We start from the raw sequence: 12,098 nt of genomic DNA, 5'->3' as shown, positions 1-12,098 counted from the left end.
ATGCGGCTCCATGAGTAAACTGGTAAACTGTACTCATTGTCAGTGAGTGTCAAATGTGGGTCATTTTGCATACAGCTGATACTGAAAGGAGGAATATCTGAAGAACAAATAATGTTGAAACTAGAAATGTATCTTGTGTTTTTCTATCATCTCAATTGCATAGAACATACCTGTCTGAGTGCCATAAATATTCCTTTTCTAAAGTTGTCTTTGCACTAATGTCATACTGCTGCTATCTGTCATGTAGCTTACAAATGCCTTTATACTCAGAAGTTCAAAATGTTTACATATTTTGGATGTATATTTGCACTTTACAAATTGTTTACATATATTTGGACATTAACAAAGTTCACTGTTTACATTTACTTATGTATATTTATTCAGAAGTTTTATAAGATCTAGTTTAGTTGGTCTATCTGTTTAGTATTAGTATATTGCTGCTACCTTCGTACAACATCTGTTTTATATTGCATTGACTGCAGATATTTTATATATATATATATATATATATATATATATATATATATATATATATATATATATATATATATATATATATATACACAAACCTATAGTGCATTGACAATGTAAACACTTGATGAGAGAGAAGAAAAACGGTATTTCGATTCCATTGTATGTCTGCACATATGGTGGCACTGACAAATAAAAACCTGAACCTTGGTGTAATCAGGAACTGCTCCAGCACTGTCCCGCATTGTTTAGGCCTACATTCTGCAAATTTTTCACGCATTGAGATTCCTTTATATATTGTGTCAGTTTGTAGGGCCATTCAAACCCGATAGTTATCAAATCCTTCAGTATATGACATACTTTTATAACGTTACTCTATGTACTCCTGACAGTAAAATAAGTAACTATAAGCCTATATAAAAGGCACCACCAGAATCTTACCGCCCAGCACTACTCCAGTAAAAAGTCTTCTTACCTGTAATTGGTCAGGAGGACGCTCTTGTTCACTACAACCATGAGGAAGGAGATTAGCTACTCCATAAATCAAGACTACAGTACCGTTTGTGTTTGTCAATAATCCCCACCGCTTCATTCTGAACGCAAGTACACGGTGTTCTCTGTCGCCATCATGCGGCAGCTGACCGCAAGACATTTACCTACAGAGGGTCATAATGACACTACTGAAGAGTATTTATATATATTGTCATTAAAAACATTTACATTACAGTCCAAAAGTTTGGAACCACTAAGATTTTTAATGTTTTTAAAAGAAGTTTCGTCTGCTCACCAAGGCTACATTTATTTAATTAAAAATAGGCTACAGTAAAAAACAGTAATATTGTGAAATATTATTACAATTTAAAAAAACTGTTTTCTATTTGAATATATTTGACAAAGTAATTTATTCCTGTGATGGCAAAGCTGAATTTTCAGCATCATTACTCCAGTCTTCAGTGTCACATGATCCTTCAGAAATCATTCTAATATGCTGATCTGCTTGCTCAAGAAACATTTAATGTGTACAATTGTACAAAATATTTGTGTACAATATTTTTTTTCAGGATTATTTGATGAATAGAAAGTTCAAAAGAACAGTGTTTATCTGAAATCTAATCTTTTGTAACATTATAAATGTCTTTACTGCCACTTTTGATTGATTTAATGCATCCTTGCTGAATAAAAGTATTCATTTCTTTAATTTCTTTTCAAAAAAATAAAATAAAAATTCTTACTGACCCCAAACTTTTGAACGGTAGTGTATAATGCTACAGAAGCTTTGTATTTCAGATAAATGCTGTTCTTTTGAACTTTCTATTCATCAAGGAATCCTGAAAAAAAAAGTACACAACTGTTTTCAACATTGAAAATAATCATAAATGTTTATTGAGCCGCAAATCAGCATATTACAATGATTTCTGAAGGATCATGTGACACTGAAGACTGGAGTAACGATGCTGAAAATTCAGCTTTGCATCACAGGAATAAATTACTTTGTCAAATATATTTAAATAGTACACAGTTATTTTAAATTGTAATAATATTTCACAATATTACTGTTTTTTACTGTATAAAGTATTTTTTAGTTTATAATTCATATTTCTAATTTAATAATTCAACAATATCCTTTAACACAGCATTGATTTGATATTTGCATACAGTTCCACAAGACATTGTTAGATAGTGTGATAATATTAACCTATAACCTATAAACACACTAATAACAAACTAATATCAATATTAATAATAAATGTGTATGGTGAAATAAAAATATAGCATATGTCATTGTAAGCTTGAGGCTTCTGCCTCAGCAGCTTAAGGATCTTTAGTTTTTGACTGGGACCTTGTCTGGCATGGGTGCTCCATGTGGGGAACATGCGAGCACCATAAAGGCAGGCACAGGCGCTCTCTGTAAAGACTTGGTGGGCATGGGTATTTCTTGCGGGAACAGGGAGGGCACAGGTGCTCCCTGTGGGGACCCAGCAACCCCAAGTGCTCCATGTGCAAATGAAGCCTTTTGCAAATGCTTAATCAGATGCTCAGGGATCCTGAGTTTTCCTCTTTGTTGGGAGCCAGTGGACACAGGTGGTTCCCAAGCAGACCCAGCAGGCACAGGTGCTCCCTGTGCAAAAGAAGCCTTTTGCAGATGCTGAATCAGATGTTTAGGGATCCTGAGTTTTCCTCTTTGTTGGGATCTGGCTGGTACAGGTGGTTCCAGAGGAGACACAGGAGCTCCCTGTGGCTTTTTCTGCCTCCGCTTTCTCCGCTGCTCCGTGCTCTTTAGTGTTGCATCTGAGAAGCCTGAGTGCGAGGCCCTCATTATTGCACACCACTGCCCCGAAGCAAGGGCCGTGATGAGCTCATCTGTGAGTTCAGGAGATGAGGACTGCTTTGCGCTCTCAGGAAAACTGGTGGGCATGGTTGACATACTCATCCTAATGTTGGATTTGATGGTGAAAGATGATCGTAAATAGAAGTGAACAATACTGCCTTTGTGCAAGCTATTGCTGTAAATCACTGTGAAAGAAAGAGAAAGGGAAAAGATGAGTTGAGTAAACATATAAGAGTCAGGAAGATGGTTGTCTTAATTTTCCAAAAAATAATATTTATATATATTTTTTTTAACAGTGTATGCCCAGTGGTGGCCTGTCAAAAGAGGCAAGGGAGTATGAGAACCTCCTTAAAATGTATTTGGAATAACAAAGCTGAAAAAGTAAAGTATTGTTTTTATCATTTTACCAACAAATGTGCATAAAGATTGCTTTGCTTCTTTGAACATTGATTGCTTCTGCCTAAAATGTGGCTGATAAATGCATGAGAAAGACTAAATGAAAATTGGGAGCATAATGGGATCATAATTATTAACAATTAGAAATATTATTTTTAATAAATCAAACCCAATTTAATTGGTTTGGTCGTTATTGATATACATATCAGCCTCCCCAGAAATTTACACACAAACCACCACTGTGTATCTTATTTATCTCAGTGTAGACCTGGATTAAAACTGAACTTGCAATAAATAAAGAGACTAAGCATTTTTTATATATGAGCCCATGTATGAGTTCTTGTTTTTTATATTAATACATACGGTAGGTATAGTTAAGCAATAATGTTTCGACCCCCTGCCAGATTATTACCCCACTATGAATGGTAGGTTTAGGAGTAATATGGGGGAGGGGTTAGGATTAGGGGTGGGGTTAAGATTAGGCAATCAGGTAGTGACTTCAACGAGGGGGTAATAATTTGGCAGGGGGTCGAAATTCGGCACATCACCGGCAGTACCATGTGGGTTATGGGCATAGGCGGAGTTTAGACCATGAGCCAGACCAGAGCCAATGCTTTTGTCTGAGGAGCTATGAATAAAAATTTTTTTTAAATAATACAATTCATATTTTCTCATTGAATTTGTCTTTTTTATTGTTTTAGTGTAGAATGAGTAACATTAAAGCTATTTATTTTGCCCTCACAATGGCATTTCTCCAAAGTTAGACCAATAGGTAAACTCTTTCCAGCACGTATTGTGGGAGAATGCTGCTTTATTCCACACCACAATGAATATGTTGAAACAGAGTGAAACTACAGAAAGGAGATGTAAATATAATAGAACTACTTAGTTATCTCCAACCATAACACTAATATGAATTCATGGTATAAAGTTCCTAAAATGTCTGAAATTCTACATTATACAGCTTTATAAATGGTAAATTTAACAAATTGAATACAAATGAAGACTTACATACAATGCTTTCTACAGAGGATCACAAAATGAATGGCTGTTTCAAGTTCCTTCTGTGTTGTATCAAAAGTCCTTATAGCCTTTGGTTGTACTAACTTTACTAAGCGGGGACTTAAACTAACTTTTTGCCATACCTGCTAATGGCCGGAGTCTCGACCAAAGCGCACACACATAGCCGCCTCTCGCGAGTGTCAGATTTTCAAGGTTTATTAAACATAAATGTTCAAATACACACACAGTTATGTCAAAATGTCCGTCTTGGCGTATATTCGCGTTGGTTATGTGAATGTGAACAGCATGTGTAACAGCATATTGTCTCCGTCCATTAGGTCTTAGTGACAGCAGCCTCTAAAACATGGTACTGTCTACTGTTGGCTGTCTGTATTATAAATTATAATCAAACAACAAAAGAAAAGCTTTAATAAGGATTAATATATATTTAATTTATACAGTTTAAAACAGAGTTAGGCTATTTTATATTTGATTATTCAATTACTGTGGTAGTTTTACTTACTACTATTAGACCTACCTGAAAAAATATATAGCATTGTTTTATTTGTATCTTTACATATTTTTACTGTGGTATCGACTTTGGTATCGAGTATTGTGCACTTTTGGTGGTACCGGTACCGACTACTAGATTTTTGGTATAGTGACATCCCTATTTGTTACTTAAAATTTTTAAGTATTATAGTATGTTTTAATAAAGCTAAAATGTTTTAAAAAAGCTATAAAAAGCTAAACTATTCCATGTTTTTAAATTATTAAAAAGAGTTTCCTTTCTATTGTCTATCTGGTCAAGGTTTATTGGGATTTTAAGAAGTAATTAGTAATGAGTTGAATTACTTATTGAGTAATTAAAATACTTTTCAGACAGAGTAATTAGAAAAGTATTTTAAATACTACATTGATGAAGTAATTAGTAATTAATTATTAATTAATTTTTTGAAGTAACTTACCCAACACTTCACAAAAATCACGTTTTGCTTTACAATCGGGTGCGGTCTCATCCTGCATTGGCTTAGATAGGAAGTGGAGGGTTCTTAAACAATGGTACAGTAAAAATATGTTTAAAATGTAGATATTGTAAGACCATTATTGTGTCAAGCCAAGCCAAACTACTATATTTTATGCAATATGCCAGAGAAACAGTGCTCTCTGTTATGGGGACAACGGTAGCCTATATTGGATACAGATGCGTTATGGAAGCGTCACGTTATAGAACAGAAAGCCTTAATAATTAGCTATTAACTTAACTAACCAGATTCAACCTTGTGATAAACATGTGAGTTTGCAAAATAGATGAAACTGTCGTCACACAACAACAACCAACAGCATTTTCCAGTTTATCAAAAAAAAATATTTCTGGCATAACAGTTGTCATGGCGGGAGACTCTGACATGGCTTCCATGACCGCTGAAGACTCTGGCGTAGCGGCCATGATGGCTGGAGACTCTGGCATGGCTTCCATGACCACTGAAGACTATGGCATAGCGGCCATGATGGCTGGAGACTCTGCCGTGGTGGGTACAGTGTGAATGTTGCATTCTTCCTCTGCAACTCCAACAATAAAAGCCGAGTCACTCAGTTGTAATGCTAAGTATATGTACAGTTATAATGTCCAATTAGGATTATGCAACCGCATAATTGAGATGGTTCAGATAGCATCATTATTGTTGTTATATGATATATCAAAGAACAATCATGTAATTGCTCCCTTCAGGACAGAAAGAAGTTATAATACACCCTCTGCTGGGCAAATGTGGGAAGTACAAATCATCTGGCCAGTTTGCCCACTTTCATTCCAGCTACAGGTACTCTAAATTCAGGCACAAGATTAAGCACTGAAAACATACCCCTACTATCCCTCCTAAACACATGTTTAAATGTTTCACCATCTCAGTATGACATTGTAAAAATACAGAATTTGACCCCACTACCACAAAAGACACCCTTATGACGCACAAGGTCATGTAAAAATAGCATGTGTCTTTTGTAATGGCTATTGTTGCAAAGATATGGGGAGGATGAAAGCAGATCTGAGCAACCTATGTGTTTCCATGGACACAGGGCACGGGAGGAATGCTCGGAGGCCCAGCGCGTCAGGTGCTCCTCCCTCCAGGGAGTTTTAGTTGCTCAAAGTCTTCAAAACCCACCTCCAGGATAAACCTGTGTACAGGGATGAGGTGTGTATAACTGACGTATGACTGGAGAGTGACGTTCAGCTTAAATCCTTGTTACAGCTGATGTACATCAATGCTTTTTTTTTGTCTGTTCGTTGCAGAGGTGTGGTTTACAGGTGACAATTCAGGAAAGGCCAGTTTCCTGATAGCCACAAGCGAGGTAGATCCCTCCCCTTGCCACTTGTCTCTGGATGCCTAGTCTCTGAACTCTCAAACGATTCTTTTTCAACCTCGATCATCTCACCCGAACACAGCAAGCAGAACTCAGGTAGGTACACATGTTTCATTTTAAATACATAGAAGTCTACTGAGGAAAGTTGTACTGCTTTCACATTCGGCTGCCCTAGTTTGGTGTAAAATGGAGAATAGGTATTAGATGTCAGTGGTATGAACGCTATTGAAATTCTGATCAAAGGAAATCATTAGGGTTAAATAACTAATAATAAATCACCATTGGGATGTTTGACCGATGATGCCACATACCTAGAGGTTTAACACCTGAAAATCATAAGTAAAGTTTTTCCAAATGTGTTGATAAACTTCTATACAATAATGAATGAACCAAAAATGTATTCTTTAAACAAACCTTTGGAATGTATATTATATTATAGATTAACACATTTGCCTAACACTTTTCTTTTCAGTACATTGCGTTATTGACTATTCTTTAATCCTGTATCGAACTTTAACATAAAAGATGCCACATAATCAGTACTGGGAAACCTGTTTTGGCACATTCTAAGATAACTAATTCAATATTTTCCCCCAAAGATGGTATGTACTTGATGGCATGTACTTTTTTTTTTTTTTTTTGGCCACGGGGGTTAGGGGAGGGATTTTCATATTGTCCTCATATTGCCAATCAAACATAAAATACAATGATAACTGACAATATAGAATACTTTATATATTGCCCATAAAATAAGAACAAGGAAATGTTATAAATAATTGTTACAATAACATAACATTATCACTTCTATTTTTAGTTTTGTTAGTGTTTGGCAATAATAAACTGGCCAAACAGGAATAGCTATGAAGTCACGACGTGATGGAAATAGTTACTCAGTTAGTCACAAATGTAGGTGTGTCTGTTCAACAACACATTAAAATTAAAATATAGATATCAAATTACTGACATTATCATTATATGCCACTTCTATATTGCATCAATATTCAAATTTTTATACAAGTATTTGTATAAGAGTCACATTGTCCTTTTTTGTTTTGCTATAATTTCACTCAAAATGTATATGTAAATTTGTATACCATACAAAGAATACTGAATATTGTGTGCTCACATTGTGTTATTGCAATGCGGTGACATGGTTGAACGGTGTACATTACACTTGCATCAAGAGGGCTTAGATACACTTCAGTGAAAAGGACTCATGGGAGTGGAACAAAGGGCTGCTAAACAGAGGTTTCTGGGAAATAAAGACTGAAGAACACTTTCTGTTTATATAGGAGAGACATCTTAGGATTTGCTTCTTTTCCTAATGTTGATTAATATTGTGAGCATTTGCCTTTTGCCAGCATTTATAGCGACAGTGTCTTTGTAATATAACATTCGTCACATTTAAAATAGTGGAATATTTTTGCCCTTTTTTGGCTGTTGGTCTTGAGAGTTTGTCCTAAGTGAGACCAAGTTGTTTTCTGTGATAAGCACATTCACTCTACACACAAGTAACATGTCTTATTTTGACAGGTAGAACAACCCAACATGAATTTGCCACTGGGCATCACACTTACACTCCTCTTGATACTTCAGACATTCCAACAAGTGTCCACCCAAGTGTCCATACCTGAAGAATGGAAAAGAGATAATATGGACGTCAACGAAACACAGTCATCTAGTGTGAAACCACCTCTTTCACTAGGAGACAATGCAGAGAATTCAAAAGTCAAACCAGAGGGAAGTTCAGGTGATGGAGAATCATTTGGCTCAATCATTTTAATTAAAGAAGACAAACAGAAGCAGAATTTCACAACACTGTATCAAATCCCTGATCACGTGGATAATGACACAGAAGAAGCCAGTTCTGGCGAACCCATTGCTACAACGCCACCTCCTATGATTGCACTTAATTCAAGTTCTGATCCCTCAGATACTTCAGCAGAATCCACAACAGAAACAGAGGAGACAGCCACAAATACCCCCACACCAGAGCCGGAGCACACAAATCAATCTGCTCTTAATGACACATATACCAGTCCAACACCTGAGACAAACACAACAGAGAGCAGCTTCGGCGAATCAGGTTCTGGATCTGTGCCCTCAGACGATGTGCCCACCAACAGCACTACTAAGAGTCCGGCCACCACAACAGAAGATGAGAGCATCCAGTACAAAACTACAGTGAGTCCAACTGAACCACCAGTATACAGAACAACAACAGCAGAGATTCCACCTGCCATCCCTGAGAACATCACTACACCTGCCCCAGGCAGTGTGAACACAGGAGCAGACCTAACCGGACCTTTTGACAACAAAGAAAATTCTGAAAGAGGTTAGACTCACAAATCAGCATTAATCAAGCATTAATAATCAGAGTGTTTATACCAAAGAGTAAGCTTCATTTGATGGCCAAAGAATTTTGTCATGAGATATTCAAAATATATTCAAATAGAGAACAAATGTTTTGAATTTGAATATTCGAATAACATATTTTTTGATCAAATAAATGCAGCCTTATAGAAGATTACTTTCAAGAACATCTTACTGACCAGTAGTGTGTATGACAAAATAAATATTTTAGCTGAACTGGAAATACAAAGCACACTACAAATCTGGGACACTGATAGTGTTTTGACCTTTTATAAGCATTTTTTTTACTCTCCGTTCCCATAGTTCACAAAGATCACAAATCTTTTCATTTCATCCCTCAAGCTAAACTTTATTCTGAGCTTCTCAATTCAGTCAAAAAAGCCATATTTGCTGCTGTTCCTCTGTGTTAGATTGGGTTTCGGGCTTTGTTTGTCCTCTGCTCTGGGCCAGAGTGTCTAGTTACTGACACCTCACCTAACCTCACAATAAGAGTGGTGTTCACCCTGCTGATATTAGGAGGGGCTCCTTTCGAGGTCAGGTGTGGACCAATGTGACACAGAACACCTGACATTGCTGGAGAACAAATAAATCCCATTATCTCTTCGTGTAACTCTGACCAATTTGTGTCCAAACTGCATCCTAAACTTTTACTGCATCCAAATTTTTACATATCTAGAATTATTATAGATCTTGTGTGTTTGGCCTGTTGAAGTATTTTAACCCTTAAACAGGCAACTACGAGATACATACTCTTTAGTGTCTTGTTTGGGGCATAAGAAAGATTTTTTCATCATCAAATCCTTTTATCATTTATCATAGTCTGGTCTGTCTTGAGTATGCTGGTCACATTATTTGTTTCAAGTTTTCTGTGATCAATTAGTCAGCCTGACCTAAATCCAAGATGGGCTCCATTAGTGCGGGACATTCAGATTTTGTGATAAGTAAATATATATTAATCTTACTTTTTTCAGAAAACAATGCAAAACAACAGCCAATATTTATTTTGAGCATTGTCTTAAGATGTTGAAAAAGAAAATGAAGTGATATGTTGCTCATGTTGTTATTTACCGCATTTTCAAAAGTATGTATCTCCCAGTACACATTGCCTGTTTAGGGTATAAAAACAGGATTATCCACAGTTTTGTCAATGAATGGTGTTTCAAGGTAAACTGGGCTCCCTGTACTGGTCAATGCATTGCGAATGCATTCTGGGGTGATGAGTGAGGGGTCAGTTGTGGGTGGTGGGAGGGCCAGTAGAAATCTCGTTCCAGGACCGGGGCCCTTTGGGAAGACCCTTATAGGCCCTCCAGGCCTCTGGGCCCACTGTACACAGTCCCCCTTCTCAATCTATGTATTTTGAGTTAAACAAAATGTGCAAATGTTAATATTCACATGTAAAACTGATATTATTACTTTTTTTTTTTGACTACATCTTTACGTTTTTAACTAGATATTTTCTTGCAGAGTTTCACACAGCTCATTTTATGGTAGAACAGGGGTGTCCAACCCTGCTCCTGGAGAGCTAGAGTTGCAAGAAAATAAAAATAAAATAAATTTCTCTGCAAGTACTTAAAAATGCAACAATATAGTCAACAAAATGTAATAATATCAGTTTTACATGTGAATATTAACATTTGCAACTCAAAATACATAGATTGAGAAGGGGGACTGGAGGGCCTATAAGGGTCTTCCCTTTGCCCCAGTCCTGGAACGAGATTTCTACTGGCCCTCCCACCACCCACAACTGACCCCTCACTCATCACCCCAGAATTTGCAATAATGCATATTGACCAGGACAGGGAGCCCAGTTTACCTTGAAACACCATTCATTGTCAATACTGTGGATACTCCTGTTTTTATACCTAGAACAGGCAATGCGTACTGGGTGATACAACTCATAAAATGCGAACTACATCAAATATTTTAAAAATTCCTTTGGATATGTTTTACTTAAGTCCAAAGGATATAAAAAGTGACATGAAATGATTTTTTGCAGATCATTTTCCAGTCGTGCCTGTTTAAGTGTTAATAAACTGCAGGAAAAAAGGCTTTTAAAAAGCAACAATTTTAACAATTGTTAAACTCTTTAACAATTTTAACTTTGAAAGATCTTCGATGGTGTTGGCCTGATTCTATTCACATTTTTTTAAACAAGGATCTCCATATTAAAGGCAACCACAATATCATGAAGCAGGATATTCTGCTGTTTTATCTCTGTTCTCTAATTTGGCCAAGCATTTCTTTTATTGTGGGCATCTTTGGATAAAGAAGTTTGTGTATTTGTTACAATAAACATGAAATATGTCTTCACAGGTTTATCCTCAGATGTTACAGATGCTACTGAAAACAGGAAAGGGCAGGCATGGGCTATAGTCCTAGCCGTTGGGATTGTAGTGGGGATCATTGCCTTGGCAGCATTTATCATCCTGAATCGAAGGAACAGAAGAGACTTCTCACACAGAAAACTGGTGGAAGAGACGTCACCTGATCCAGGTAATATAAAACTCTCCTGTCATTATTTGCATCACTTTGATCCATTTGAATAGCCTATACCTGTTAAGGCTTCTATGAACATAAAGAATCATTTCTCCACTCTGATGTTATTTAAATTGTTTTGTTTCATCCTTTCAAAGTTCTCCGACTGGATAACGGTGAGCCACTAGACCTAAAGTTTGATGGATTTGGTTACTACAATCCAGGACTACAAGGAGATAACATCCAGATGACCAACTTTCCACAGGGACGGACACAATGAGAACAAATCTGTGATGCCAAAGACTCTTTATTTAATGTTGCACCCATGTGAAGACAAAAGGATGTAATTAAGAAATTATCGTCATTTTTAAAGTGATTTGCCAAATCAATCTCAAGGCAATTTTACATAGCTAACTGAACAATCAAAAATGTTTTTAATTTTAAATAGTGTCTTTTGTTGGGATGTTTTAGCCAAACCAAAATATAAAGCATATTGGTCACACTTTATATTAAGTGGCCTTAACTACTATGTACTTGCATCAAAAAATAAGTACAATGTACTTATTGGGTTCATATTGAATTGCAAAACACTTGTGCTGCTATTGAGGTGGGATACAGGTAAGGTTAGGGAAAGCTTTGGTGGTATGGGTAGGGTTAAGGGTAGGGGTAAGGTGTAAGGGATGGGTCA

At 36.4% G+C, this 12,098-nt stretch overlaps 1 protein-coding gene across 1 annotated transcript; it reads left to right on the top strand.

Annotated features, from left to right (window-relative positions):
- The first annotated feature begins 6,291 nt into the window (after positions 1-6,291).
- On the top strand, positions 6,292-12,030 carry muc15 (mucin 15, cell surface associated). The gene is made up of 5 exons (XM_048184517.1): positions 6,292-6,393; positions 6,492-6,658; positions 8,096-8,897; positions 11,249-11,428; positions 11,569-12,030. Exons 3-5 carry the CDS (start codon positions 8,111-8,113, stop codon positions 11,688-11,690), a joined length of 1,089 nt encoding a protein of 362 aa, XP_048040474.1. The 5' UTR covers positions 6,292-6,393; positions 6,492-6,658; positions 8,096-8,110; the 3' UTR covers positions 11,691-12,030.
- Positions 12,031-12,098: the final 68 nt, after the last annotated feature.

The sequence above is a fragment of the Megalobrama amblycephala genome, linkage group LG3, assembly GCF_018812025.1.
Source record: "Megalobrama amblycephala isolate DHTTF-2021 linkage group LG3, ASM1881202v1, whole genome shotgun sequence".
NCBI classification, from domain to species: Eukaryota; Metazoa; Chordata; class Actinopteri; order Cypriniformes; family Xenocyprididae; genus Megalobrama; species Megalobrama amblycephala.
Note: the sequence above shows the minus strand (reverse complement) of the source record. Positions and strands in the feature narration are given on the sequence as shown.

Excerpts from the sequence above, each read along its gene's own strand:
- muc15 (XM_048184517.1), top strand. The coding sequence starts at position 8,111 with ATGAATTTGCCACTGGGCATCACACTTACACTCCTCTTGATACTTCAG. Across the intron at positions 8,898-11,248 it reads CAAAGAAAATTCTGAAAGAG|GTTTATCCTCAGATGTTACA; the intron begins GTTAGACTCACA and ends ATGTCTTCACAG. Across the intron at positions 11,429-11,568 it reads AGAGACGTCACCTGATCCAG|TTCTCCGACTGGATAACGGT; the intron begins GTAATATAAAAC and ends ATCCTTTCAAAG.